Raw genomic sequence first — 26446 nt, forward strand, 5'->3', positions numbered from 1 at the left:
AAAATATTATCATAGGGGCGCCAGGGTGGCTCAGTCATTGCGCATCTGCCTTCGGCTCAGGGCATGATCCCAGCGTTATGGGATCGAGCCCCACATCAGGCTCCTCCGCTATGAGCCTGCTTCTTCCTCTCCCACTCGCCCTGCTTGTGTTCCCTCTCTCGCTGGCTGTCTCTCTCTCTGTCAAATGAATAAATAAAATCTTTTAAAAAAATAGTATAATAAAATAATAAAATAAAAATTAAAAATTAAAAAAATAACATGTTTTTTCTTCCAAAACAGATTCAAAAACTCTGCTTAGTACAATCTTCTCCATATTTAGAAGTGTTCCTGATAATTTTTTTTTTAAGATTTATTTTCTTTGAGACAGAAAGCAAAAGCCAGTGGACAGGTAGAAGGAGGGGGAGGAGAGAGAGACAGAGAGAGAGAGAGAGAGAGCGCGCACCTGCAGATTCCATGCTGAGTGGGGGAGCCCAACCCAGGGCTCAATCCCAGGACCCTAAGATCAAGACCTGAGCTGAAATCAAGTCAGACACTTAACTCACTGACACCCAGGTGCCTCTGACCTGGGGTTTTGAGGCCAAGTTTTCTCCTAGATTTCAAGCTTCATGCCCTGTGTCTGAGCTCTCCAAGCTTTACCTGGGATCTATTGATGGTCTTTTTTTTTTTTTTTTTTTTTTTTAATCACCCCTGAGTGTACTTGTTTGGCCTTCAGGTCTGATTCAGATTCTTCCTGAAGGATCTGTGCAGTCTTTAGTCTAATTCCTGTTGGGAATGGGACTGCTCCTAATGGAACTGGGCTAGCCCTCAATCTGAGTCCTTTTAAAAGCAGACCCTTCCAGTGGGAACTCTGTCAGTTGCAATTGTGTAGGCTTTGGTCCTATTCCCCTTTGCAACTGCACTCTTCCCTTTGGGACTGTGCCTGTTGGAACTGCACTAGCCTTCAGTCTCTGGTCTGTTTGGGACTGAACTGTTCTCTCTGAAACTGGGCTGGCCTTTGGTATGATTCCTTCTGGAAACAGGATGGCCTTGAAATTCTTTTATAAGAAATGGGATCCCAGTCATCAAAATGCTTTAGGGCATTTCACCCATGGGGACACTGGATGGTTTTATGTTTAAAAATAGTCTTTAAATTTGTATGGAACCAGAAAAGGCCCCAAATCTCCAAGGAACTGCTGAAAAGGAAAAACAAATTGGGGGCATCACAATACCGGATTTCGAGCGGTACTACAAAGCTGTGAATTCAAAGACAGCATGGTACTGGCACAAAAACAGACACATAGACCAATGGAACAGAATAGAGAACCCAGAAATGGACCCTCGGCTCTTTGGGCAACTAATCTTTGATAAAGCAGGAAAAAACATCCGGTGGAAAAAAGACAGTCTCTTCAATAAATGGTGCTGGGAAAATTGGACAGCTACATACAAAAGAATGAAACTTGACCAATCTCTCACACCATACACAAACATAAACTCCAAGTGGATGAAAGACCTTGATGTGAGACAGGAATCCATCAGAATTCTAGAGGAGAACATAGGCAGCAGCCTCTATGACATCGGCCAAAGCAAACTTTTTCATGACACATCTCCAAAGGCAGGAGAAACAAAAGATAAAATGAACTTATGGGACTTCATCAAGATAAAAAGCTTCTGCACAGCCAAGGAAACAGTCAAAAAAATCTAAGAGGCAGCCCACGGAATGGGAGAAGATATCTGCAAATGATGCTACAGATAAAAGACTGGTATCCAAGATCTACAAAGAACTTCTCAAACTCAATACACGAGAAACAAATAAATAAAAAAATGGGCAGAAGATACGAACAGACACTTTTCCAATGATGACATACAAATGGCTAACAGACACACGAAAAAATGTTCAAAATCCTTAGCCATCAGGGAAATTCAAATCAAAACCACACTGAGATACCACCTTACGCCAGTTAGAATGGCAAAAATAGACAAGGCAAGAAACAACAATTGTTGGAGAGGATGTGGAGAAAGGGGATCCCTCCTACATTGTTGGTGGGAATGCAAGTTGGTACAGCCACTCCCGAAAACAGTGTGGAGGTCCCTTAAAAAGTTCAAAATTGAGCTACCCTATGATCCAGCCATTGCACTACTGGGTGTTTACCACAAAGATACAGATGTAGTGAAGAGAAGGGCCATATGCACCCCAATGTTCATAGCAGCATTGTCCACAATAGCTAAATCGTGGAAGGAGCCGAGATGCCCTTCAACAGATGACTGGATTAAGAAGTTGTGGTCCATATATACAATGGAATATTACTCCGCTATCAGAAAGAACGAGTTCTCAACATTTGCTGCAACATGGACGGCACTGGAGGAGATAATGCTAAGTGAAATAAGTCAAGCAGAGAAAGACAATTATCATATGATTTCTCTCATCTGTGGAACATAAGAACTAGGATGATCGCTAGGGCAAGAAAGGGATAAAGAAAGGGGGGTAATCACAAGGGGGAATGAAACATGAGAGACTATGGACTATGAGAAACAAACTGAGGGCCTCACAGGGGAGGGTGGTGGGGGAATGGGATAGACCGGTGATGGGTAGTAAGGAGGGCACATATTGCATGTTGCACTGGGGGTTATAAGCAACTAACGAATCATTGAACTTTACATCGGAAACCGGGGATGTACTTATGGTGACTAACATAATATAATAAAACATCATTAAAAAAAAATAAAAAATAAATAAAACAAAATAAAATAAAATAAGGGGGCAATATGAGAAAAAAAAAAACAAATTATGGTCCCTCTGGAGGCATATTTTTAAATAAATGGACTGACCTAACCTGAAATAATTGACAACTTCAATGGCCATGATGAGGAACTTTTGATCATCCCAACCTTAATTTTCTCACACCTGAATGGACTGCCATGGTTCTAAAATTGACAAAACAGGATACCGATTACAATAGGTATTTGGAAGCTGCCAAATGCTAACAAGAATCGAAAATTGCATCTCTCCAAATACAATTTGTAAACTAAATGAGGGGGCGACGGGGTGGCTCAGTCAAGTGAGAGTCTGCCTTCTGCTCAGGTCTTCATCCCAGGGTCCTGAGCTGAGTTCCCCATCAGTCTCCCTGCTCAGTGGGGAGCCTGCTTCTCCCTCTCCCTCTGCCTGCCACTCTCCCTGCCTGTGCTCTGTCTCTGTCAAATAAATAATTTTAAAAAATTAAATAAATGATGCAAGCATACAATTAAAGAGACAAAACAGGGCTTCTGAGTCCTCTTCTTCTCCTCCCCCACTTTCTTTGTCTAAGGAGGGGAGGCAACCACATTGTGCTCAGGCCACACCTCAGGCCCCACCTCCAGCACCATCTCCCTCTGTTATCTCTGCACCCTCTCATCTCCTCTGCTCCCACACTCTTATCTGATGTGGGAAACAAAGACAGAAGAAAAATTGTTAAATTTCCTTACTTCCTAGAGCCCAAGTCCTTGAAACAGGCAGAGTGACATTCCTCTAGGGACTCAACTGCCTTGATGTTAATACTTTGCTAAGGCCTCTCTCCCTCTTTTCCTTTTACCAAACCTTCCTTTTCCTCTGAAGCTCTCTCTGCTTCCTCCTCTCCTAAACCTCTTGAAACCTGCCCCTTTGAAGTTAAATCTCCTGAGGATCTAAATAGATCCCACATTTCCAACTTTTTTTTTTAAAGGTTTTATTTATTTATTTGACAGAGATAGAGACAGCCAGCGAGAGAGGGAACACAAGCAGGGGGAGTGGGAGAGGAAGAAGCAGGCTCATAGCGGAGGAGCCTGATGTGGGGCTCGATCCCATAACACCAGGATCACGCCCTGAGCCGAAGGCAGTTGCTTAACCACTGTGCCACCCAGGCGCCCCCCAACTTTTTTTTTTTTTTTGACTACAGTTGACACACAATATTACATTAGTTTCAGGTGTACAACTTAGTGATTCTATAACTTTATACATTAGGCTATATTCACTACGAGTATAGCTACCGTCTATCCCATTACATCACTACGAACCATCATTGACTGTATTCCTTATGCTCTGCTTTTTATTCCCATGACTTACTCATTTCATTACTGGAGGCCTATATCTCCCTCTCCCCTTCACCCATTTTGCCCACCACATGATAGTGAGTGTGCTGTGTCTCCTTTGTTACAATATGTAGATGATTGGCATCTCTGCTCCCCTCCTCACACCTCTTCACAGGAAGACAGCATCCACCTGGGAAAACTTTTGGCCTTAAAAGGGTCATGCAGTCCCCAAAGAAAAACTGCAGTTTGCTCAAACTCAGCTTAGGTATTTAGGTCACCTGATCTCAGAACAAGGACAGTACCTGGATCCAGGTAGACTCAAGGCATCCTCAATTTCCCACAACCTAAAACTAAGCACCAATGACCAGGCTTTCCTGGACTGGCCGGCTACTGTCAACAGTGGATTCCAAACTTCTCTTTTAAGGCTCAGCTGCTATACATTTTACTAAAACATGAGAAACCTAACACAATTATTCAGAAAGAGGGGGATGACACCGCTTTGAAACTTTAAACAAAAGTCTACCATTAGCCCCTGCCCTTGGAACTCCTAATGACCAACTTCCCTTTTTCATCTCTCTGATACGGAAGGGAATGTCCTTGCAGTGCTCACCCCAAAACACAAGGACCACCATCATCCCACAAGGTATAAGAGTCAACAGGTAGATGCTATGGCTGGGGGATACCCGCCTGCCTCAGAGCCATTCCTGCCACTGCCCTCTGGGATAAGGCCACTGAAGAATTCATCACACCATCCCCTTTAACCATCCCTGCACCCCATGTAGTAGAAGCCCTTCTGAACTCTCCTCACACTCAACATTTTCCAGACAGTCACCTCACCTCCTATGAAATCCCCCTGGTACCACTCCTCACATAACTCTTTCTGGTTCCAAAAGCCTCAACCCAGCCACCCTTCTCCCCTCCTTCACAGATGAAACCCCCCCACAGCCACTTCACACCGACAGGTCACCTGTTGACTCCCTGTGACAATTTTCAGCAAACTGCTCTAACCAAAGCACACTTTTCATGCTTTCCTGATGGTTCTTACTTAGAGGAGGAAAATGATAAATATCTCGCCAGCTAAGCTACCACAACTCCCTTTGAGGACACTGAGGCAGCACCTTTCCCTCTGGCTACTTCAGCCCAGCAGGATGAGTTCTGTGTCCTTAAGGCAGCTTCTATTGTAGCCGAGGGCAGCACTGCAAACATGTAAGGTGATACTCGGTATATGCTTTGGATAGCTAGCTCATGGTTTTGGAATATTATGGAAGAAACGAGGTTTCCTTCCTTACAATGGGGATGAGATTAAAAATGGCTGCTAGGTCTAAAATTCATCAGATGCCATGCTTTTGCCTGCAGATCTAGCTATTATTAAGGTCCCAGGGATATTCTGCACTTGACTTTCTGGAGGCCAAAGGAAACCACCTGGCTTATAGTTCTGCCCAAAAAAAAGCTGCTCAAAAGGACACCGAGAGCCAGACCTCTGTCATGTTCTGAAGGGATGTCCTACCAACTGACAATTGGGAAAAATTGAGCAGACATGGCCAACAACAGGGCCCAGACAAGGAGAAACAATGTTGGGAATCTGATGACTAGTTGATAAAAAGAGAGAATTCCGGTTTGGATCAAATAACAATATGGCCATCTCCAAAATTCTAAAATTCCCACTCCTGACAACTGTACAAATATTAAACCATTGGTCTACTGACAAACTGATAGGGTTGATGAACCAGTATTGGTGGGGAAATGCTAAGAAGACTGCAGAAGGTGCCAACCTTGCTTGTCCCACTTGTCCAAAATACGATCCTGGAAAACAAATCCATACCTCCCCTGGGCATTTTAGACTGCTCAATGAACCATTTGAGATATGGCAAGTGGATTTCATGCAACTTTCTCATCTCATGGAAATAAGTTTGTGTTAGTCAATGTGCCTATGTTATCTCACTGGACCAAAGCTTTCCCTTGTAGAAAGGCCAATGACTCTTCTGTGGCTAAAATCCTGTTAGAAAAAATTCTCTCTCCGGGAAAAGCTCTCTTGAACAGCACAATGACCAGAAAACCCATTCTACCGTGCAGGCATTTCACTGAGTTTGTGATCTTTGGCCGGTTTTACAATACTTTCATTGTACATTACTATCCCCTAACCTCACAACTGGTCCAACACCATAATGGCAACACTGGGGACCCAATTGGCAAAATCTGCAGAGACTTTCCAATGACCTGGGCCAAAGGCATTGCCAATACTTCTTCTAAATCTCAAGGCCATCCCCTTTGGAGCTCTGACTCCCAACCTTGGAGATAGTCACTGGACATCCATGCATTTGACCTCTGCCCCCTTTTGACCTGGAGTTGAGAAAAGGGGATATATTTCAATAATGCAAAGATCTAGTTGCTTCTATCAAAATGAACATTGTTGTAGCAGAGCAATCTTTTCAGTGTCCACTCCCAGGGGATAATTATCTTGACCATCACACCCTGCAAGCTGGGGATTCTTTCTCTTGGGAAAGACACTTCCACAGAGATTCTCTTCAACCTCCCTTGAGAGGACCTTATCGGATACTGCTAACCAAACCTTGTGCTGCCAAATCCCAGGGAATGGGCTCTTGGGTCCACGGGACACATTTAAAGAAGGCACCAGACCCTGACTGGACCTGGACACCATCTGGTCACGAGAACATAAATACTTCCCAAATTGAAAGAGAAAACATCTGGGGAGACAGCTTTCCCCCACATGTCCGGACCAGGCCTGCATTCCTTTTCTCACTGTTGCTCCTCCTACCTCTTTTGTGCAAAGAACATGCCTTTTTCTGCATTTCCCAGTCTCTTGCAAAAGGAGGAAACCTCTTTGGAGTATGACCTTTCCAGAAATAGCCTCATTTTTATCTTGTGAGCATTTCTAGAGTTTTAGAAGTTTCAGAATTCAAAAGTCTTTCTTTTACCTAAACTATTAACTGCACCCTGATTCCTTTTGTTTGTTTTTGTTTTGTTTTTGTTTGCTTTCTTTAAAGAAACAGAATTTTTAATTTATTAAAAACATTAAAGACAAATGAAAAAAAAAAAAACCATGCCGTGTTTATAGACAGAGAAATTCAAAATCATAAAAAAATGTCAATACTTTTCCAATTGCCTTGTATATTTTATGCAGCAGCAATTAATATCCCAATATGAGTTTGCAAGAAATATGACAGGCTAATTCTAAACTTGATACGGAAGAGCAAAGACCCATAGACAGCCAAGATGCTTCTGAAGAAAAAGGAAAGGGGAGGGCACCTGGGTGGCCTCATTCGGTTAAGCATCTGCCTTCGGCTCAGGTCATGATCCCAGGTCCTGGGATCCAGTCCCACATCGGGTTCCCTGCTCGGCGGGAGTCTGCTTCTCCCTCTGCACCCCCTCCCATGTGCACAAAAATAAGTAAATAAAATCTTTAGGGGGGAAAAAAAGGAATAAGGAAAGGAGAACTGCCCCACCAGATATCAAGAATTATTATGAAGCTATAAGATTTAGGATAGGGTGTTATTCATGCTGGGAGACTAATGACTACCACTAGTGCACCCAGACCAGAATCACAAATGTATGAGAACTTCATCCATGACACAGGGGGCACTACAGATCACTGGGGAATGGTGTATGAAATACATGATGTCAGGACAACTGGTCATCCACATGGTAGATCTCTATCTCCTGCCATACACAAAATCTAATTTCCAATGGATTTACCGACTTCAAAATGAAAGATAAAACTGGTTAAACTTGCAGAAGAATATATAGAAAGATATCTTTATGATCCCAGGATAAGAAAATACTTCTTCACCAAGGCAAAAAAACATTCTTCAGAAAGAAAATTGGTAAGCATGACAACGTTAAAATTAAGAATTTTTGCTGGGATGCCTGGGTGTCTCAGTCGTTGAGCGTCTGCCTTCAGCTCAGGGCGTGATCCCAGAGTCCTGGGATGCAGCCCCACATCCAGCCCTGCATCAGGCTCCCTGCTCTGCTGGGAGCCTGCCTCTTCCTCTCCCACTCCGTCTGCTTGTGTTCCCTCTCTCACGGGCTCTCTCTTTCTCTGTCAAATAAATAAATAAAATCTTAAAAAAAAAAGGAAAAGAACTTTTGCTAACAAAAAGATACCTTAGAGAAAAATTAAATTAGAAACCAGAAAAAGATACAGGCGTCCCAGGAAACAAGAATATTTGAATGAAATCTTTGAATTATACTTTATCATTCAAACTCCAGCTAACTTTTATATGAAAATCAGGAACCAAACAGATTCTGAAATCTAGGTAGTCTTCATTATTTTAACTCAGCTATCTGAATTCAAAAACTGATAACAAAGAATGTTTTATTCATAACACGCACAACCAACCACAGATCAATATCCAGAATATTTGAAAAGCTAATTCCTACATAACAAAAAGAGAAAAGCAAATAGCCCAATGGCAAAACTAGAATTTTATGGAAGAAAAAAATCCTAGTGGTGAATAAAAACATGAAAAATGTTCAACCTCAATAATAATCATAAAAATTCACCTTAAGGCCACAAAGAGTAACCCTTTTACATTCATCAGGTTGGCAAAAAATTAAGCTTGGCAAGACCAGTTATTGGTGAAGATAGGAATTCTATGCAGTACTGGGACAAGTACAATTGGTACAACTATTTTGAAAGATACTCTGCATTATCTTGCAAAACTCTACACGTTCATTCTTACAAACCAGAAATTCCAATACTAGAAAATGTATATGCCCTATTGAAAATCTTGAACCTACACACCAGGAAACGTGTGAGAATGTCCGTTGCAGCATTGTTCAGAATAACAAAAAACTGGAAACAATTATTCACCAAAAGCAGAATAAATAAATGGTGCTATACTTATATAATTACATAGTTTGAACATCCGGATTCTAATCCAAATGCATGGTTTCTGAATTTATAACATAACAGACCATTACTGATAACACATGGAGTTTTAAACAGCTCTTTTGAGATAACAATACTGTTTTGAAATGTCCCGGAAGTATTCCTATTCTTGCAACAAGTTCTCTAATGCTTCATGTTCCCCAGTGTATCTGTATTCCCAGATGTACTCAGTGATTTCATTTAGTGCATTCTCGCAGTATTTCACTATTTTGCTCCCAGACACTTGAGGAAGACACTTCCAGGAGGCACACGTGACTCCGGGTTTGCCTTCATAGGGAGAAACCTGTCTTCCTTCAGGTAAACAACTGCCAATAAATATTTTCAGTTGGCTCCTTTCAAACCTAGGGTCCTGGGTTAGAACCAACACATGGTTTGGAATTGTCATCTTGCTTTTGATTCTGTACTTGCTGTCTGTCAATCCTTTGTAGAAACAGTGTCCCCAGTGAGGTGATGCTGGCTCACTGGTCTCAATCTCGAGCAGATACAGACTTCACACAGGAAGTACATGAGAGTTTCTCCCTTCTAACCTTCCCAGTTCTTCAAGTGTCACTTGAGTAGTTTACAACTGTGATGCACATTTCCTCCAACATGAGACACGCCACCAGAAAAAGACCTTGCTGGCACTGAAACACAAAACCACTAAATACAAAGAACTTGACTGCTGATCAGAAATTCTTCCAGGGACACCTGGGTGGCTCAGTCGGTTAAGCATCTGCCTTTGGCTCATGATCCAGTGAGTCATGATCCCAGTATCCTAGGACTGAGTCCCACACTGGGCTCCTTGCCCAGCGGGGAGCCTGTTTCTCCCTCTGCCTGATTCTCTCTCTCTCTCTCTCTCTCATACACACACGCACAAATAAAATCTTTAAAAAAAATTCTTCCATGGAAACTTTTTTAAAGTTTTTTAAATTACAATGACCTCAGTTATACTCATTTCAAGTGTGCAATCTAGTGATTCAACACTTGTAGGCAACACCTGGTGCTCATCACAAATGCATGACTTAATCCCTATCACCTATTGAACCCATCCCCCCAAACATCTCCCCTCTGATTACCAACAGGTTGTTCTCTATAGTAAAAAGGCTGTTTTCTTGGTTTGCCTCTTTTTTCTTCTCGCTGCTCATTTGTTTTATTTCATAAATTCCACAAATGACTAAAATCATATAGTATCTGTCTTTGACGGACTTATTTTGCTCCTCAAGGCAAATCTTGATCAGAACGGGGAAATGTGAAAAGTCGTAACGGGAAATGCCACAAAACAGTCAGGAGGTTTTGGCAGGGGGAGCTCGGACACACTCTCACTCTGAATAAACTGGGGACCCAACAGGAAGACATGGACTTGACCTCGCACGTGAATACTCCACTATTCCAGCTACAGGAACTCTATTCTCATCTCTCCATCCCCTCCCCCCAGCCCCCACCTCCCAACAGGACTCAACCATGAGAAGCCACAATGATTTGAACTACCAGATGCCTCCAATGGACTTTTGGTTCCTAACAGCCTTCTAAACTGCCCCCTTTTCGCCTGAAAACAGTGAGCCTCTCTGATGCTCCCCAATGTGCCTAAGGGTTAGTCACTGCTTCTTTGTCCTACATTCTATTCTTCTTCCTTCCCAAACAAAACCAACTTCGGCTGATAAATCCCTCAGAGTTTCTACCTTTAAGGTTACAAAATGGAGGGCAGTTTGTGTTTCTACCTGGGTCTCAGGTTCCAGCAGAATTAGGGAAGTGGGACCCCAGCTCATTCTTTTAGGAAGTCCTGAGAGTCAGCAGTTAGTGCATTCAAGTCCCCACTGAAAGCGGCTCCCGTTCCTCTGAATTTGGCTCAGGATTTCTCCCCAGAAACAAGCCTGCATCTGTAACAAGCCAACCACAGCATCTCTGATGTGGTGTCGCAGGACACCTCAAGCCACGGATCCCTGAGTAAAACAGGTCTGTTCAAATACCCGCAGGGAAAATGAGGACTGAACCAGGGGAACAGCCCTCAAAATGCAAGCGACTGTGCTACTCACTTACCAGCATGTCCTGGGAAGCCGCCCAGAGCCGCCCCCTCAGCACTCAGCCAACAAGGCAGCTTCTTCCTCTACCTCGGGAGGCGACAAGTTGCTGCAAAGGCCCCAGGGTCTTCCCAGGGTGGGGGCCAAACCTACTGAAATGGCAGCTTTGGCGCTCTATTCCCTGCAGCCAGAGAGGGGCCGGATCCTTGGGGGCCTTCCAGAGCCCTTCCTGCTCTGAGGCGCCCTGGGTCAGAAAAGGCCACGGCGCGCCCTCTGCTGGCCGTGGCTGCGCACGCAGAGAAACCGCCCCCTTCCTGTTGGAGGTGCGCGCGCGCCCTCTGCTGGCCTCCCTGGGAATCCCTGCAATGCTCAAAGTCATGACCCCTCAGATGGAGGGACAGAGGGTGCTCTGTTCCACCCAAGCCATCTCTCTCCATGATAGATCCTAGGGTTCGGCCCCACAATGCAAAAGGAGGGGTCCCCATCTTCCCAAGGGAAACGTCCTCTGCACAGCTCTGCCCCAGAGAGGTCGGAGGATTGGGCACAGGGAAATCTGACGCCCTGGATTCCCGCCTTCTCCAGTCCCAACGCTCAGAGTAGCTACCTAGACCTCCTCCCCCCTGGTCCATGGTCCACCTCCACACACCTAGACCAGCAACTGCTTTTCATCCTTCCAACTCCTCTTTGTCTCTGCTTTTCTCTACCCCCTCTCCCTCTCTTGGTTCCTCTCACTTTCCAGGATTTGCCCAATCCCCCCACCACCCACTCAGTGTCCCTCTCCCTGACAGTCTCTTTCTCTATCTCTCCCCAGGCCCTCAGGCCTTCTGCTCTGTGCAGCCCTGTCCAGGACCACCACAGAGGACCACCTCTCCTGTCTCCCCCTCTCTCCTGCCATCATTCGGCCCTGGCCCTGCGCACAGGGCATGACAATCCCATTTACAAAGGCTGCTCAGGCTGACCTTGGCTGTAGCAGGGCAGTTACCCGCCTCTCCAGGGCAGAATGTGGACAGACAGACCTTGACACCTTGGCCCAGCCATGACCCCAAGGCTGCTGGAGGATGTCTTCTTCCACAACCTGGAGAGAAGGAGGGCTTTGCACGATCCAGGAGCTCTGGTGCAGAATGGACTGGAGTAAAGGACCTAAGAAGCAACAGACACATACACCCAACTCCTGCGTGGTGAGAGAGGAATGGGTCTCCTGTCACTGGCCTCTTCCCTGCCCATCCCTCAACATGGAAACTGTGGAGGATTATGGGGCATCAGGGGTCTTACCAAGAACACTGCCACCATCAGCGACCCTCAGAGCCCACCCGCTGTTGCGAGGCAGCTGGTGAGGTGAAACCAGTGCACAAAACCTGGATTAATGCAGGGCCTCCTCACCGGTCTCCCGGGGCCACTACTGACCCTTCATACATTCCTCACCATCACAACAGACCACTGCCTGGGGACAGACACCTATCCTGCTGATCACCACACACCCCCAAAACAAGCAGACACCATGTACTCAAGGGTATCTATCACCAGAGTTAATACAACCACCAACAGATCTAAATACAGGGTGTGTCCACCTGCCCAGAAGGACTGCTTGGGCCCCTTGCAGTAAAGATGCCACAAAGGGTAATCTTGCTACTATCCTCCATCACCACCACTGCTGCCAGTTTGTTTCTGTGTGTACAGGATTCACACTGTGCTCTTGGAGGGGAATGACTGTAGGTCCTCGTGAAGGCAGACGCTGACACACAGAACCATGAAAGGTTTATTGGGGGGATACGAGGAGAGACAGAGCACAGGGGACAGGATGGGCAGGGAAGGCATTCAGACCATTAGGCTCATCTGACACCTTTACAACATATATACTCTGCATAGCCTGGTTGTTACCGCTCAGGGAGATCTTCAAACTTCAAACTGACTGTCCTGTAAGTCAAACAGATTTTGGATTATTTCAATGGGATCTTATGTTCTGCCATATGCAATTTGCCTCCTATAGTATATCTGAGGCCTTGGATGAACACCTGAGTGTGTGGCTGCCTCTGTGAGTCTATATGTAATAGAAAATAATTGTCTTCACATCTCAGACATCAATGTCTGAATGTACCCATTCTCAAAAGTATCTTTTATTTCCTTCTTGGCTAGGACCTGAAATTTAATAGAAAAAAAGGAGGTCATTTCTTTGTTGTTGAAATGAGGATCGCTGCTATCTGGGCTGAGATGTTCTACTCCAAGTGAAATTTCAAGGTCTTAAATGAACACCTTTTGATGATCATCTGCATGGAGCTATTTTTTTAAACAGTGAGTAGGGTGAGTGGCCAAAATCCCAGATATTTGGCACATTCTTTTTTTTTTTTTTTTTTTGAAACAGAGAGAAAAAAACAAAGACAGAGAAAGGGTAAACTTGTGAGTGAACAGGGAAGGCGGAAAAGGAGAGGGAGAGAGAGAAACCCTAAGGGTCTCCACACTCAGCGTCAAACCCGACCTGGGACTCAATCTCAGAACCTTGAGATCACAGCCTCAGCGGAAATCAAGAGTCCAATGTTTAACCGCCTGAGCCACCCAGGGGCCCCTGCAGATTCTTTATGTACTTCAACTCCTGTGCCTCTAATGACCTCAGAAACCAATATGCTCCAGGTTTCAAAGAAAACAAAGCTGAGGTTCTGAGTAGGCCCCACGGAGAGCTGGCATTCGGGCTGAGACATCAGCAACACAGGCAAATCTGCAGGATACTGGGGCAGAAGTTCTGGGAGATGCAAAGCTACAGGCAGGGAGAGGACTCAGATGCAGAGGGTGGTGACAGGGCTCGAGCTAGGGCGGCTCCTGGTCAACCCCGAATTCCCCACTAAGAGCCTCACTCAGGCTGAAGCCAAGGCAGCAGCTCTCTGATCTCAGTACTGTCTTCACTTTCTCACACGGGCGCACACAAACTGAGGCAGACAAGAATCCCCAAAGAACCAAGTTAAATTTCCCACATCTCCACGGCATTCTTTCACACAGTTCAGAACTTTCAAAAATTTAGGGAAACAATAACCTTTATAGATTATGAATGAACAGCTTTATGCCAACAATGACATTTTCACGCAAATAACTGCATTATTCACACTGTGTGACAGACACACGCAGCAACTCGGTGTGGACCTCACTCTGCCTTCACACTCACTGCTTAAGCTGCTGGCCTGCCAGGAATGGCCTCCGCTCTACCTGAGAGAGACCATCCACTCCCCTGAGCACCTCCATCCTGCTTCTCATCCACAGTCTCCTGTTTCTGTGTGACCCACGGCTCCCTCTCCTGTCCTTCAGATACATCGCTGGTGCTTCCCTTATAAGGAACACAACGTCTGTGTGGTTTAATGAACGTGTCCCTCCCTTCTCTCAGACACCCTAAATTCCTAACGTTAAGAATAGACCTCATTCCTTCCAGAGCGCAGGATATGGTCTCTGTACAACATCCATGCGCACACCTGCTGTGCCGAGCTCTAGGAGAAGAGAGGCTCTCCTTCACCGCAAAGGGACCTGCCAACCACCTCAGTAGGAGTGAAAGATGAAGTCCATCAAATGGATCTCCTGAGCAACTTGGAGAAAGTGATCACGTCCTCAGCAACATTCACTCCCCCACGACATGAGACGCCTGCACGCAGGACCGCTATTCCTCATGGGGGACGCACCAGCGTCTATCTCTGACCCACGCCACAGAAAAGAAAGAGGACGAGCCCATAGGAAGTGACTGAGCCACATTCCCACAAAACCTCCACACCTGCCTCCAGCATCTGCCACTGTCTCTCATTCTCACCTCCCTGAGCCGACAAGAGGGCTTCCCCCAAGTATCCACAGGTTGCAGAGGATGGGGCAGACCCCAACCCTAATGATGAATCAAGGGACCACAGCCCTGCTTCAGTGGTTTACGTAACTAATGAAATGTCAGCTCAAACTCAACACACTGCACATGAAGTGAGAGGTGTTTCATCCCTCCAGGAACAACAAATGTGGACTCTGGACATGCACAACAGTAAGAAATACATGTCTGCCATTGTGCAATAGAGACACTTCCTTCACACCAATGGCACCTGCCCCACTGCTCAGTGTATGGAAATAGTTAAGCACAAAGCATGTATGACGTGAGAACTTCAGGATGTAACAGTGTCCCAGCCGGGTTTCCCATGCAATGTCAAGACCTCAGCACAAGTCTGCCTTTGTTCCACCCAAACATCCCTAAGGTGACGATCTGGAAACACAGAAGCCTGTAGGCTCTGGCATGAAGACATGGCATTTGAAAGATAAACGGCACCACACACAGATCCCAAGATATACCCAACAGATACAAGGCCACACACGGTGCTGCCCAGACAGGAACAGGATTCCAGAAATAGTTACAACGGGAAACAGCCACCGCATTTACCTTGTCCTTCTCTGGGACCTCCTTGGGAGCGGTGCCACTGTTGTCCCTTGAGCGCCACAGGCTTCTGAATGGGACCGAGGCCCTAGAAGAGACAGAGGTGGATTAAGAAGGGTGTTGACCACGCATGATTCAAGCCAAGCTTCTACACCTGCCCCAGCCTGTTCTACACTCCCACTCTCAGGTCCATCCACATGCAGAGCGTTTCTCACAGGTCTCCCCTGACCTCTGTGGACAAAGGAGAGACCACTCCCTCACCCTTGATGATATGACAACTCTGCACAATAGAGATGATTTCATAACTAATCAATAACGCTAGACAACTGCGGCCTCCACACGTGTAAGTGATGTGAAGACTGTGCTCCATTAAGCCAAGAGCCCAAAACATCATGTCTGTGCAGTGCACCTGGGCAATGCTTTTATGTCTGTCTATTGCACATTGTCACACTTCTCAATGGCAGACCCCTGCTGCCCAGTTCTATATAGAGAAACGAGACAGTCCACGAAATGGATGTCCACAGAAAGTTGAGGAATGTTCCTGTGTCCTCACTCAGGTTGATCCTTGCATTGCAAAGCCTCGTGGTACCTCCTCTATATCTTCTCCACCGACACAAGTGGTCACATGATGAATACGCGCTACAACTCACATCATGCAATCCAGATCATCTTACCACATGGTGGCGGAACGAAGGGCGAGCAAGGCCCGCATGACGACCAAAGTGGAGGAGGGTGAGGTGGCCCACAGCCAATGAAGCCTGGTAATGTGGCCCGTAAGGGAGGACATGCAGGTTGGCCAAGGAAACCTTCTCACATCTGGACCCACCTGCAGACAGACAGGAAAATAGTTTGGTGAGAGAGACAGAAGTTGTAACACCAAGAGATGAAACCCAAAGAAAGAGCTCTCAGCATCTGCCTCCTTCTCCAATACCACGTTCCAGCAGAGCCGCATCCGTGCTAGAGAACTTGACCCCTCCCCACTGCTGCCAACCATAACAAGGGGGGAGAGGGGAATGGATATTACAGGAATAACCTACTGTCACCAAACATCACTAACCATGTCTGCCAATGGTCACTAGCAAGAAGTAGCATCTTCAAAGATGAAAAAGGAGCATGGCAAACTAGTGAAGGCAGGACACTCCAGACACGGAGGCATCGGGATCCTGGACAACACTTCATCTTTCCTCCTCAACCACACAGAATATTTTGGTTTGTTAACAAGAGAGAGAATGTGATTAAACTGCCCTTTCTTCTCAGGAATCCGAGCCACTCGAGGTGAATCCTTTGCCTGCAAGCCCCTGACTGTCCCCATGCTGCCTCACTTCCTGACACAAGGGTCTTCTGCTCTCTGCAGTTTCTGTCCATGGCCACAAACACACGAGGAATTAGGGGCCTGTGATCTGACAACGGAATTAGAAAAGTGTTTTCCGAAAGGAACGTGATACCAATAACCCTTCTATAACTCAGCAGCTGTGCTTATCTTAAAACACAGTCACTCGGACATTTCAGCACACTGAGTTCCAGAGTAATTTTGTCCAATAGGAAATTACGATGGGAAGCATAAGTTAGAGAAGCCACAAAACTGTATATGCTTTCCGATGGAAAACTCGAGAACGTGTGATGAGAGAAGAAACCTGCTCTCACTGTGACTTCGGACCAAACGACCTGCTCCTAGAAGCCCAACCGAAGGGCTTGTGGGGCACCGGTCATGCAGATAATCGCTAACATCCCCCCTTCAGAAAGTGTGTGTCACAGTGTGTTTTGCGACACGACACTAACAGCTTTGATCATGCAAAATAGTTGTGGAAAGGGTACAAGGAGAGGGATTCTGTATAGCACGTTTACCAGCAGAAGTAAAACAGGGATGACTTACGAAACATGGCCTATCTAAGCACATTCCAAACCGCAAAGCAGATAATAAAAAATGCACGGAGAGCTTCCCCTAGTTTCCAGTCGTGAGGATGACCACAGACCTTGTCACAGGTTAATCATCTAACCGCAATACGAACACAATAGGTATCGCACCTGTACATACCCCAGTGGGAATCAGGCAGCCCAGAGACTTCAGTGTGCAGTGAGCTGTCAGCTTCCTTGAGTTATTTCCCCCATGTGCACTATGGGTGAGCAGGGGTACAAAAACGCACACACAGACACACACACACACACACACACACACACACACACACACAAGACACACACACAGTGAGTGTTCTGCCATCCTTCACCTCTAACCACCTGTGGCTTTGGGAGAGGCCCCCAAAGATGATGATTTGTAACGGAGAAGCCTGTCAGCCCCTGCGTGAACTGCTTGTATTTGAGAGGTGAACGACGCCACAGACAAACTGGATGACCCACCCAACAGACACAAGGCCAGGACACGGTGCTGCCCAGACAGGAACAGGATTCCAGAAATGGTTACAACTGGAAAAAGCCACCGTATTTACCTTGTCCTTCTCTGGGTCCTTCTTCGGCACGGTGCCACCTTTGTCCCCTTGAGCGCCACAGGTTTCTGAATTGGACCGAGGCCCTAGAAGAGACAGAGGTGGATTAAGACGGGTGTTGACCACGGAAGATTCAAGCCAAAGCTCTACACCTGCCCCAGCCTGTTCTACTCTCCCACTCTCAGGTCCCTTCCAGATGCAGAGCGTTTCTCACAGGTCTCCGCTGACCTCTGTGGACAAAGGAGAGACCAGTCCCTCACCCTTGGGGATATGACCACTCTGCACAGTAGAGATGATTTCATAACTAATCAATAACGCTGGACAACTGGGGCCTCCACACATGCAAGTGATGTAAAGACTGTGCTCCATTAAGCCAAGAGCCCAAAACATCATGTCTGTGCAGGGCACCTGGGCAATGCTTTTATGTCTGTCTATTGCACAATGTCACACTTCTTCTCAATGGCAGACCCCTGCTGCCCAGTTCTGTATGGTATAACGAGATAGTCCACGAAATGGATGTCCACAGAAAGTTGAGGAATGTTCCTGTGTCCTCACTCAGGTTGATCCTTGCATTGTAAAGCCTCGTGGTACCTCCTCTACATCTTCTCCACCGACACATGTAGTCACACGATGAATACGCGCTACAACTCACATCATGCAATCCAGATCATCTTACCACATGGTGGCGGAACGAGGGGCAGGGGAGGCCCGCATGTCGACCAAGGTGGAGGAGGCTGAGGTGGCCCACAGCCAATGAAGCCTGGTAAAGTTTGGTCCATAGGGCAGGGCATGCAGGTGGGCCGAGGAAACCCTCTCACATCTGGACCCACCTGCAGACAGACAGGAAAATAGTTTGGTGAGACAGACAGAAGTTGTAACACCAAGAGATGAAACCCAAAGAAAGAGCTCTCAGCATCTGCCTCCTTCTCCAATACCACGTTCCAGCAGAGCCGCATCTGTGCTAGAGAACTTGACCCCTCCCCACTGCTGCCAACTATAACAAGGGGGGAGAGGGGAATGGATATTACAGGAATAACCTACTGTCACCAAACATCACTAACCATGTCTGCCAATGGTCACTAGCAAGAAGTAGCATCTTCAAAGATGAAAAAGGAGCATGGCAAACTAGTGAAGGCAGGACACTCCAGACACGGAGGCATCGGGATCCTGGACAACACTTCATCTTTCCTCCTCAACCACACAGAATATTTTGGTTTGTTAACAAGAGAGAGAATGTGATGAAACTGCCCTTTCTTCTCAGGAATCCGAGCCACTCGAGGTGAATCCTTTGCCTGCAAGCCCCTGACTGTCCCCACGCTGCCTCACTTCCTGACACAAGGGTCTTCTGCTCTCTGCAGTTTCTGGCCATGGCCACAAACACACTTGAGGAATTAGGGGCCTGTGATCTGACAGGGGAATTGGAAAAGTGTTTTCCAAAAGGAACGTGATACCAATAACCCTTCTATAACTCAGCAGCTGTGCTTATCTTAAAACACAGTCACTCGGACATTTCAGCACACTGAGTTCCAGAGTAATTTTGTCCAATAGGAAATTAAGATGGGAAGCATAAGTTAGGGAATCCACAAAACTGTATATGCTTTCCGGTGGAAAACTCGAGAACGTGTGATGAGAGAAGAAACCTGCTCTCACTGTGACTTAGGACCAAACGACCTGCTCCTAGAAGCCCAACCGAAGGGCTTGTGGGGCACCGGTCATGCAGATAATCGCTAACATCCCCCCTTCAGAAAGTGTGTGTCACAGTGTGTTTTGCGACACGACACTAACAGCTTTGATCAGGCAAAATAGTTGTGGAAAGGGTACAAGGAGAGGGATTCTGTATAGCACGTTTACCAGCAGAAGTAAAACAGGGATGACTTACGAAACATGGCCTATCTAAGCACATTCCAAACCGCAAAGCAGATAATAAAAAATGCACGGAGAGCTTCCCCTAGTTTCCAGTCGTGAGGATGACCACAGACCTTGTCACAGGTTAATCATCTAACCGCAATATGAACACAATACGTATCGGACCTCTACATACCCCAGTGGGAATCAGGCAGCCCAGAGACTTCAGTGTGCAGTGAGCTGTCAGCTTCCTTGAGTTATTTCCCCCACGTGCGCTATGGGTGAGCAGGGGTACACAAACACACACACACACACACACACACACACACACACACACACAAACACACACAAGACACACACACAGTGAGTGTTCTGCCATCCTTCACCTCTAACCACCTGTGGCTTTGGGAGAGGCCCCCAAAGATGATGATTTGTAACGGAGAAGCCTGTCAGCCCCTGCGTGAACTGCTTGTATTTGAGAGGTGAACGACGCCACAGACAAACTGGATGACCCACCCAACAGACACAAGGCCAGGACACGGTGCTGCCCAGACAGGAACAGGATTCCAGAAATGGTTACAACTGGAAACAGCCACCGTATTTACCTTGTCCTTCTCTGGGTCCTTCTTGGGCACGGTGCCACCTTTGTCCCCTTGAGCGCCACAGGTTTCTGAATTGGACCGAGGCCCTAGAAGAGACAGAGGTGGATTCAGACGGGTGTTGGCCACGCAAGATTCAAGCCAAAGCTCTACACCTGCCCCAGCCTGTTCTACTCTCCCACTCTCAGGTCCCTTCCAGATGCAGAGCGTTTCTCACAGGTCTCCGCTGACCTCTGTGGACAAAGGAGAGACCAGTCCCTCACCCTTGGGGAGATGACCACTCCGCACAGTAGAGATGATTTCAGAACTAATCAATAACGCTGGACAACTGGGGCCTCCACACATGCAAGTGATGTAAAGACTGTGCTCCATTAAGCCCAGAGCCCAAAACATCATGTGTGTGCAGGGCACCTGGGCAATGCTTTTATGTCTGTCTATTGCACAATGTCACACTTCTTCTCAATGGCAGACCCCTGCTGCCCAGTTCTGTATGGTGAAACGAGACAGTCCACGAAATGGATGTCCACAGAAAGTTGAGGAATGTTCCTGTGTCCTCACTCAGGTTGATCCTTGCATTGCAAAGCCTCGTGGTACCTCCTCTACATCTTCTCCACCGACACATGTAGTCACACGATGAATACGCGCTACAACTCACATCATGCAATCCAGATCATCTTACCACATGGTGGCGGAACGAGGGGCAGGGGAGGCCCGCATGTCGACCAAGGTGGAGGAGGCTGAGGTGGCCCACAGCCAATGAAGCCTGGTAAAGTTTGGTCCATAGGGCAGGGCATGCAGGTGGGCCGAGGAAACCCTCTCACATCTGGACCCACCTGCAGACAGACAGGAAAATAGTTTGGTGAGACAGACAGAAGTTGTAACACCAAGAGATGAAACCCAAAGAAAGAGCTCTCAGCATCTGCCTCCTTCTCCAATACCACGTTCCAGCAGAGCCGCATCCGTGCTAGAGAACTTGACCCCTCCCCACTGCTGCCAACTATAACAAGGGGGGAGAGGGGAATGGATATTACAGGAATAACCTACTGTCACCAAACATCACTACCCATGTCTGCCAATGGTCACTAGCAAGAAGTAGCATCTTCAAAGATGAAAAAGGAGCATGGCAAACTAGTGAAGGCAGGACACTCCAGACACGGAGGCATCGGGATCCTGGACAACACTTCATCTTTCCTCCTCAACCACACAGAATATTTTGGTTTGTTAACAAGAGAGAGAATGTGATGAAACTGCCCTTTCTTCTCAGGAATCCGAGCCACTCGAGGTGAATCCTTTGCCTGCAAGCCCCTGACTGTCCCCACGCTGCCTCACTTCCTGACACAAGGGTCTTCTGCTCTCTGCAGTTTCTGGCCATGGCCACAAACACACTTGAGGAATTAGGGGCCTGTGATCTGACAGGGGAATTGGAAAAGTGTTTTCCAAAAGGAACGTGATACCAATAACCCTTCTATAACTCAGCAGCTGTGCTTATCTTAAAACACAGTCACTCGGACATTTCAGCACACTGAGTTCCAGAGTAATTTTGTCCAATAGGAAATTAAGATGGGAAGCATAAGTTAGAGAATCCACAAAACTGTATATGCTTTGCGGTGGAAAACTCGAGAACGTGTGATGAGAGAAGAAACCTGCTCTCACTGTGACTTAGGACCAAACGACCTGCTCCTAGAAGCCCAACCGAAGGGCTTGTGGGGCACCGGTCATGCAGATAATCGCTAACAGCCCCCCTTCAGAAAGTGTGTGTCACAGTGTGTTTTGCGACACGACACTAACAGCTTTGATCAGGCAAAATAGTTGTGGAAAGGGTACAAGGAGAGGGATTCTGTATAGCACGTTTACCAGCAGAAGTAAAACAGGGATGACTTACGAAACATGGCCTATCTAAGCACATTCCAAACCGCAAAGCAGATAATAAAAAATGCACGGAGAGCTTCCCCTAGTTTCCAGTCGTGAGGATGACCACAGACCTTGTCACAGGTTAATCATCTAACCGCAATACGAACACAATACGTATCGCACCTGTACATACCCCAGTGGCAATCAGGCAGCCCAGAGACTTCAGTGTGCAGTGAGCTGTCAGCTTCCTTGAGTTATTTCCCCCACGTGCGCTATGGGTGAGCAGGGGTACACACACACACACACACACACACACACACACACACACAAACACACACAAGACACACACACAGTGAGTGTTCTGCCATCCTTCACCGCTAACCACCTGTGGCTTTGGGAGAGGCCCCCAAAGATGATGATTTGTAACGGAGAAGCCTGTCAGCCCCTGCGTGAACTGCTTGTATTTGAGAGGTGAACGACGCCACAGACAAACTGGATGACCCACCCAACAGACACAAGGCCAGGACACGGTGCTGCCCAGACAGGAACAGGATTCCAGAAATGGTTACAACTGGAAACAGCCACCGTATTTACCTTGTCCTTCTCTGGGTCCTTCTTGGGCACGGTGCCACCTTTGTCCCCTTGAGCGCCACAGGTTTCTGAATTGGACCGAGGCCCTAGAAGAGACAGAGGTGGATTCAGACGGGTGTTGGCCACGCAAGATTCAAGCCAAAGCTCTACACCTGCCCCAGCCTGTTCTACTCTCCCACTCTCAGGTCCCTTCCAGATGCAGAGCGTTTCTCACAGGTCTCCGCTGACCTCTGTGGACAAAGGAGAGACCAGTCCCTCACCCTTGGGGAGATGACCACTCCGCACAGTAGAGATGATTTCAGAACTAATCAATAACGCTGGACAACTGGGGCCTCCACACATGCAAGTGATGTAAAGACTGTGCTCCATTAAGCCCAGAGCCCAAAACATCATGTGTGTGCAGGGCACCTGGGCAATGCTTTTATGTCTGTCTATTGCACAATGTCACACTTCTTCTCAATGGCAGACCCCTGCTGCCCAGTTCTGTATGGTGAAACGAGACAGTCCACGAAATGGATGTCCACAGAAAGTTGAGGAATGTTCCTGTGTCCTCACTCAGGTTGATCCTTGCATTGCAAAGCCTCGTGGTACCTCCTCTACATCTTCTCCACCGACACATGTAGTCACACGATGAATACGCGCTACAACTCACATCATGCAATCCAGATCATCTTACCACATGGTGGCGGAACGAGGGGCAGGGGAGGCCCGCATGTCGACCAAGGTGGAGGAGGCTGAGGTGGCCCACAGCCAATGAAGCCTGGTAAAGTTTGGTCCATAGGGCAGGGCATGCAGGTGGGCCGAGGAAACCCTCTCACATCTGGACCCACCTGCAGACAGACAGGAAAATAGTTTGGTGAGACAGACAGAAGTTGTAACACCAAGAGATGAAACCCAAAGAAAGAGCTCTCAGCATCTGCCTCCTTCTCCAATACCACGTTCCAGCAGAGCCGCATCCGTGCTAGAGAACTTGACCCCTCCCCACTGCTGCCAACTATAACAAGGGGGGAGAGGGGAATGGATATTACAGGAATAACCTACTGTCACCAAACATCACTACCCATGTCTGCCAATGGTCACTAGCAAGAAGTAGCATCTTCAAAGATGAAAAAGGAGCATGGCAAACTAGTGAAGGCAGGACACTCCAGACACGGAGGCATCGGGATCCTGGACAACACTTCATCTTTCCTCCTCAACCACACAGAATATTTTGGTTTGTTAACAAGAGAGAGAATGTGATGAAACTGCCCTTTCTTCTCAGGAATCCGAGCCACTCGAGGTGAATCCTTTGCCTGCAAGCCCCTGACTGTCCCCACGCTGCCTCACTTCCTGACACAAGGGTCTTCTGCTCTCTGCAGTTTCTGGCCATGGCCACAAACACACTTGAGGAATTAGGGGCCTGTGATCTGACAGGGGAATTGGAAAAGTGTTTTCCAAAAGGAACGTGATACCAATAACCCTTCTATAACTCAGCAGCTGTGCTTATCTTAAAACACAGTCACTCGGACACTTCAGCACACTGAGTTCCAGAGTAATTTTGTCCAATAGGAAATTAAGATGGGAAGCATAAGTTAGAGAATCCACAAAACTGTATATGCTTTCCGATGGAAAACTCGAGAACGTGTGATGAGAGAAGAAACCTGCTCTCACTGTGACTTAGGACCAAACGACCTGCTCCTAGAAGCCCAACCGAAGGGCTTGTGGGGCACCGGTCATGCAGATAATCGCTAACATCCCCCCTTCAGAAAGTGTGTGTCACAGTGTGTTTTGCGACACGACACTAACAGCTTTGATCAGGCAAAATAGTTGTGGAAAGGGTACAAGGAGAGGGATTCTGTATAGCACGTTTACCAGCAGAAGTAAAACAGGGATGACTTACGAAACATGGCCTATCTAAGCACATTCCAAACCGCAAAGCAGATAATAAAAAATGCACGGAGAGCTTCCCCTAGTTTCCAGTCGTGAGGATGACCACAGACCTTGTCACAGGTTAATCATCTAACCGCAATACGAACACAATACGTATCGCACCTGTACATACCCCAGTGGCAATCAGGCAGCCCAGAGACTTCAGTGTGCAGTGAGCTGTCAGCTTCCTTGAGTTATTTCCCCCACGTGCGCTATGGGTGAGCAGGGGTACACACACACACACACACACACACACACACACACACAAACACACACAAGACACACACACAGTGAGTGTTCTGCCATCCTTCACCGCTAACCACCTGTGGCTTTGGGAGAGGCCCCCAAAGATGATGATTTGTGACGGAGAAGCCTGTCAGCCCCTGCGTGAACTGCTTGTATTTGAGAGGTGAACGACGCCACAGACAAACTGGATGACCCACCCAACAGACACAAGGCCAGGACACGGTGCTGCCCAGACAGGAACAGGATTCCAGAAATGGTTACAACTGGAAACAGCCACCGTATTTACCTTGTCCTTCTCTGGGTCCTTCTTGGGCACGGTGCCACCTTTGTCCCCTTGAGCGCCACAGGTTTCTGAATTGGACCGAGGCCCTAGAAGAGACAGAGGTGGATTCAGACGGGTGTTGGCCACGCAAGATTCAAGCCAAAGCTCTACACCTGCCCCAGCCTGTTCTACTCTCCCACTCTCAGGTCCCTTCCAGATGCAGAGCGTTTCTCACAGGTCTCCGCTGACCTCTGTGGACAAAGGAGAGACCAGTCCCTCACCCTTGGGGAGATGACCACTCCGCACAGTAGAGATGATTTCAGAACTAATCAATAACGCTGGACAACTGGGGCCTCCACACATGCAAGTGATGTAAAGACTGTGCTCCATTAAGCCCAGAGCCCAAAACATCATGTGTGTGCAGGGCACCTGGGCAATGCTTTTATGTCTGTCTATTGCACAATGTCACACTTCTTCTCAATGGCAGACCCCTGCTGCCCAGTTCTGTATGGTGAAACGAGACAGTCCACGAAATGGATGTCCACAGAAAGTTGAGGAATGTTCCTGTGTCCTCACTCAGGTTGATCCTTGCATTGCAAAGCCTCGTGGTACCTCCTCTACATCTTCTCCACCGACACATGTAGTCACACGATGAATACGCGCTACAACTCACATCATGCAATCCAGATCATCTTACCACATGGTGGCGGAACGAGGGGCAGGGGAGGCCCGCATGTCGACCAAGGTGGAGGAGGCTGAGGTGGCCCACAGCCAATGAAGCCTGGTAAAGTTTGGTCCATAGGGCAGGGCATGCAGGTGGGCCGAGGAAACCCTCTCACATCTGGACCCACCTGCAGACAGACAGGAAAATAGTTTGGTGAGACAGACAGAAGTTGTAACACCAAGAGATGAAACCCAAAGAAAGAGCTCTCAGCATCTGCCTCCTTCTCCAATACCACGTTCCAGCAGAGCCGCATCCGTGCTAGAGAACTTGACCCCTCCCCACTGCTGCCAACTATAACAAGGGGGGAGAGGGGAATGGATATTACAGGAATAACCTACTGTCACCAAACATCACTAACCATGTCTGCCAATGGTCACTAGCAAGAAGTAGCATCTTCAAAGATGAAAAAGGAGCATGGCAAACTAGTGAAGGCAGGACACTCCAGACACGGAGGCATCGGGATCCTGGACAACACTTCATCTTTCCTCCTCAACCACACAGAATATTTTGGTTTGTTAACAAGAGAGAGAATGTGATGAAACTGCCCTTTCTTCTCAGGAATCCGAGCCACTCGAGGTGAATCCTTTGCCTGCAAGCCCCTGACTGTCCCCACGCTGCCTCACTTCCTGACACAAGGGTCTTCTGCTCTCTGCAGTTTCTGGCCATGGCCAC

At 47.3% G+C, this 26446-nt stretch overlaps 1 protein-coding gene across 8 annotated transcripts in view; it reads right to left on the reverse strand.

Annotated features, from left to right (window-relative positions):
* Positions 1-652: 652 nt before the first annotated feature.
* LOC130543284 (uncharacterized) overlaps positions 653-26446 on the reverse strand; it is a 111552-nt gene continuing 85758 nt past the window's right edge. For 6 of the 8 annotated variants that reach the window (XM_057309937.1, XM_057309934.1, XM_057309932.1 and 3 more), the window contains 12 exons: positions 25748-25901; positions 25075-25157; positions 23311-23464; positions 22638-22720; positions 20872-21025; positions 20199-20281; positions 18425-18578; positions 17752-17834; positions 15982-16133; positions 15314-15395; positions 11943-12066; positions 653-10785 (listed from right to left, as the gene is read on the reverse strand). In XM_057309937.1, coding sequence (XP_057165920.1) covers positions 10712-10785; positions 11943-12066; positions 15314-15395; positions 15982-16133; positions 17752-17834; positions 18425-18578; positions 20199-20281; positions 20872-21025; positions 22638-22720; positions 23311-23464; positions 25075-25157; positions 25748-25901 — 1380 coding nt within the window. In that variant the 3' untranslated portion in view covers positions 653-10711. Of the gene's footprint in view, positions 10786-11942; positions 12067-12664; positions 12841-15313; positions 15396-15981; positions 16134-17751; positions 17835-18424; positions 18579-20198; positions 20282-20871; positions 21026-22637; positions 22721-23310; positions 23465-25074; positions 25158-25747; positions 25902-26446 lie in introns of those variants that run through there. The other 2 variants (XM_057309931.1, XM_057309933.1) reach the window with 2 other exon arrangements.

The sequence above is a fragment of the Ursus arctos genome, unplaced genomic scaffold (assembly GCF_023065955.2).
Source record: "Ursus arctos isolate Adak ecotype North America unplaced genomic scaffold, UrsArc2.0 scaffold_98, whole genome shotgun sequence".
In the NCBI taxonomy this organism is placed as follows: Eukaryota; Metazoa; Chordata; class Mammalia; order Carnivora; family Ursidae; genus Ursus; species Ursus arctos.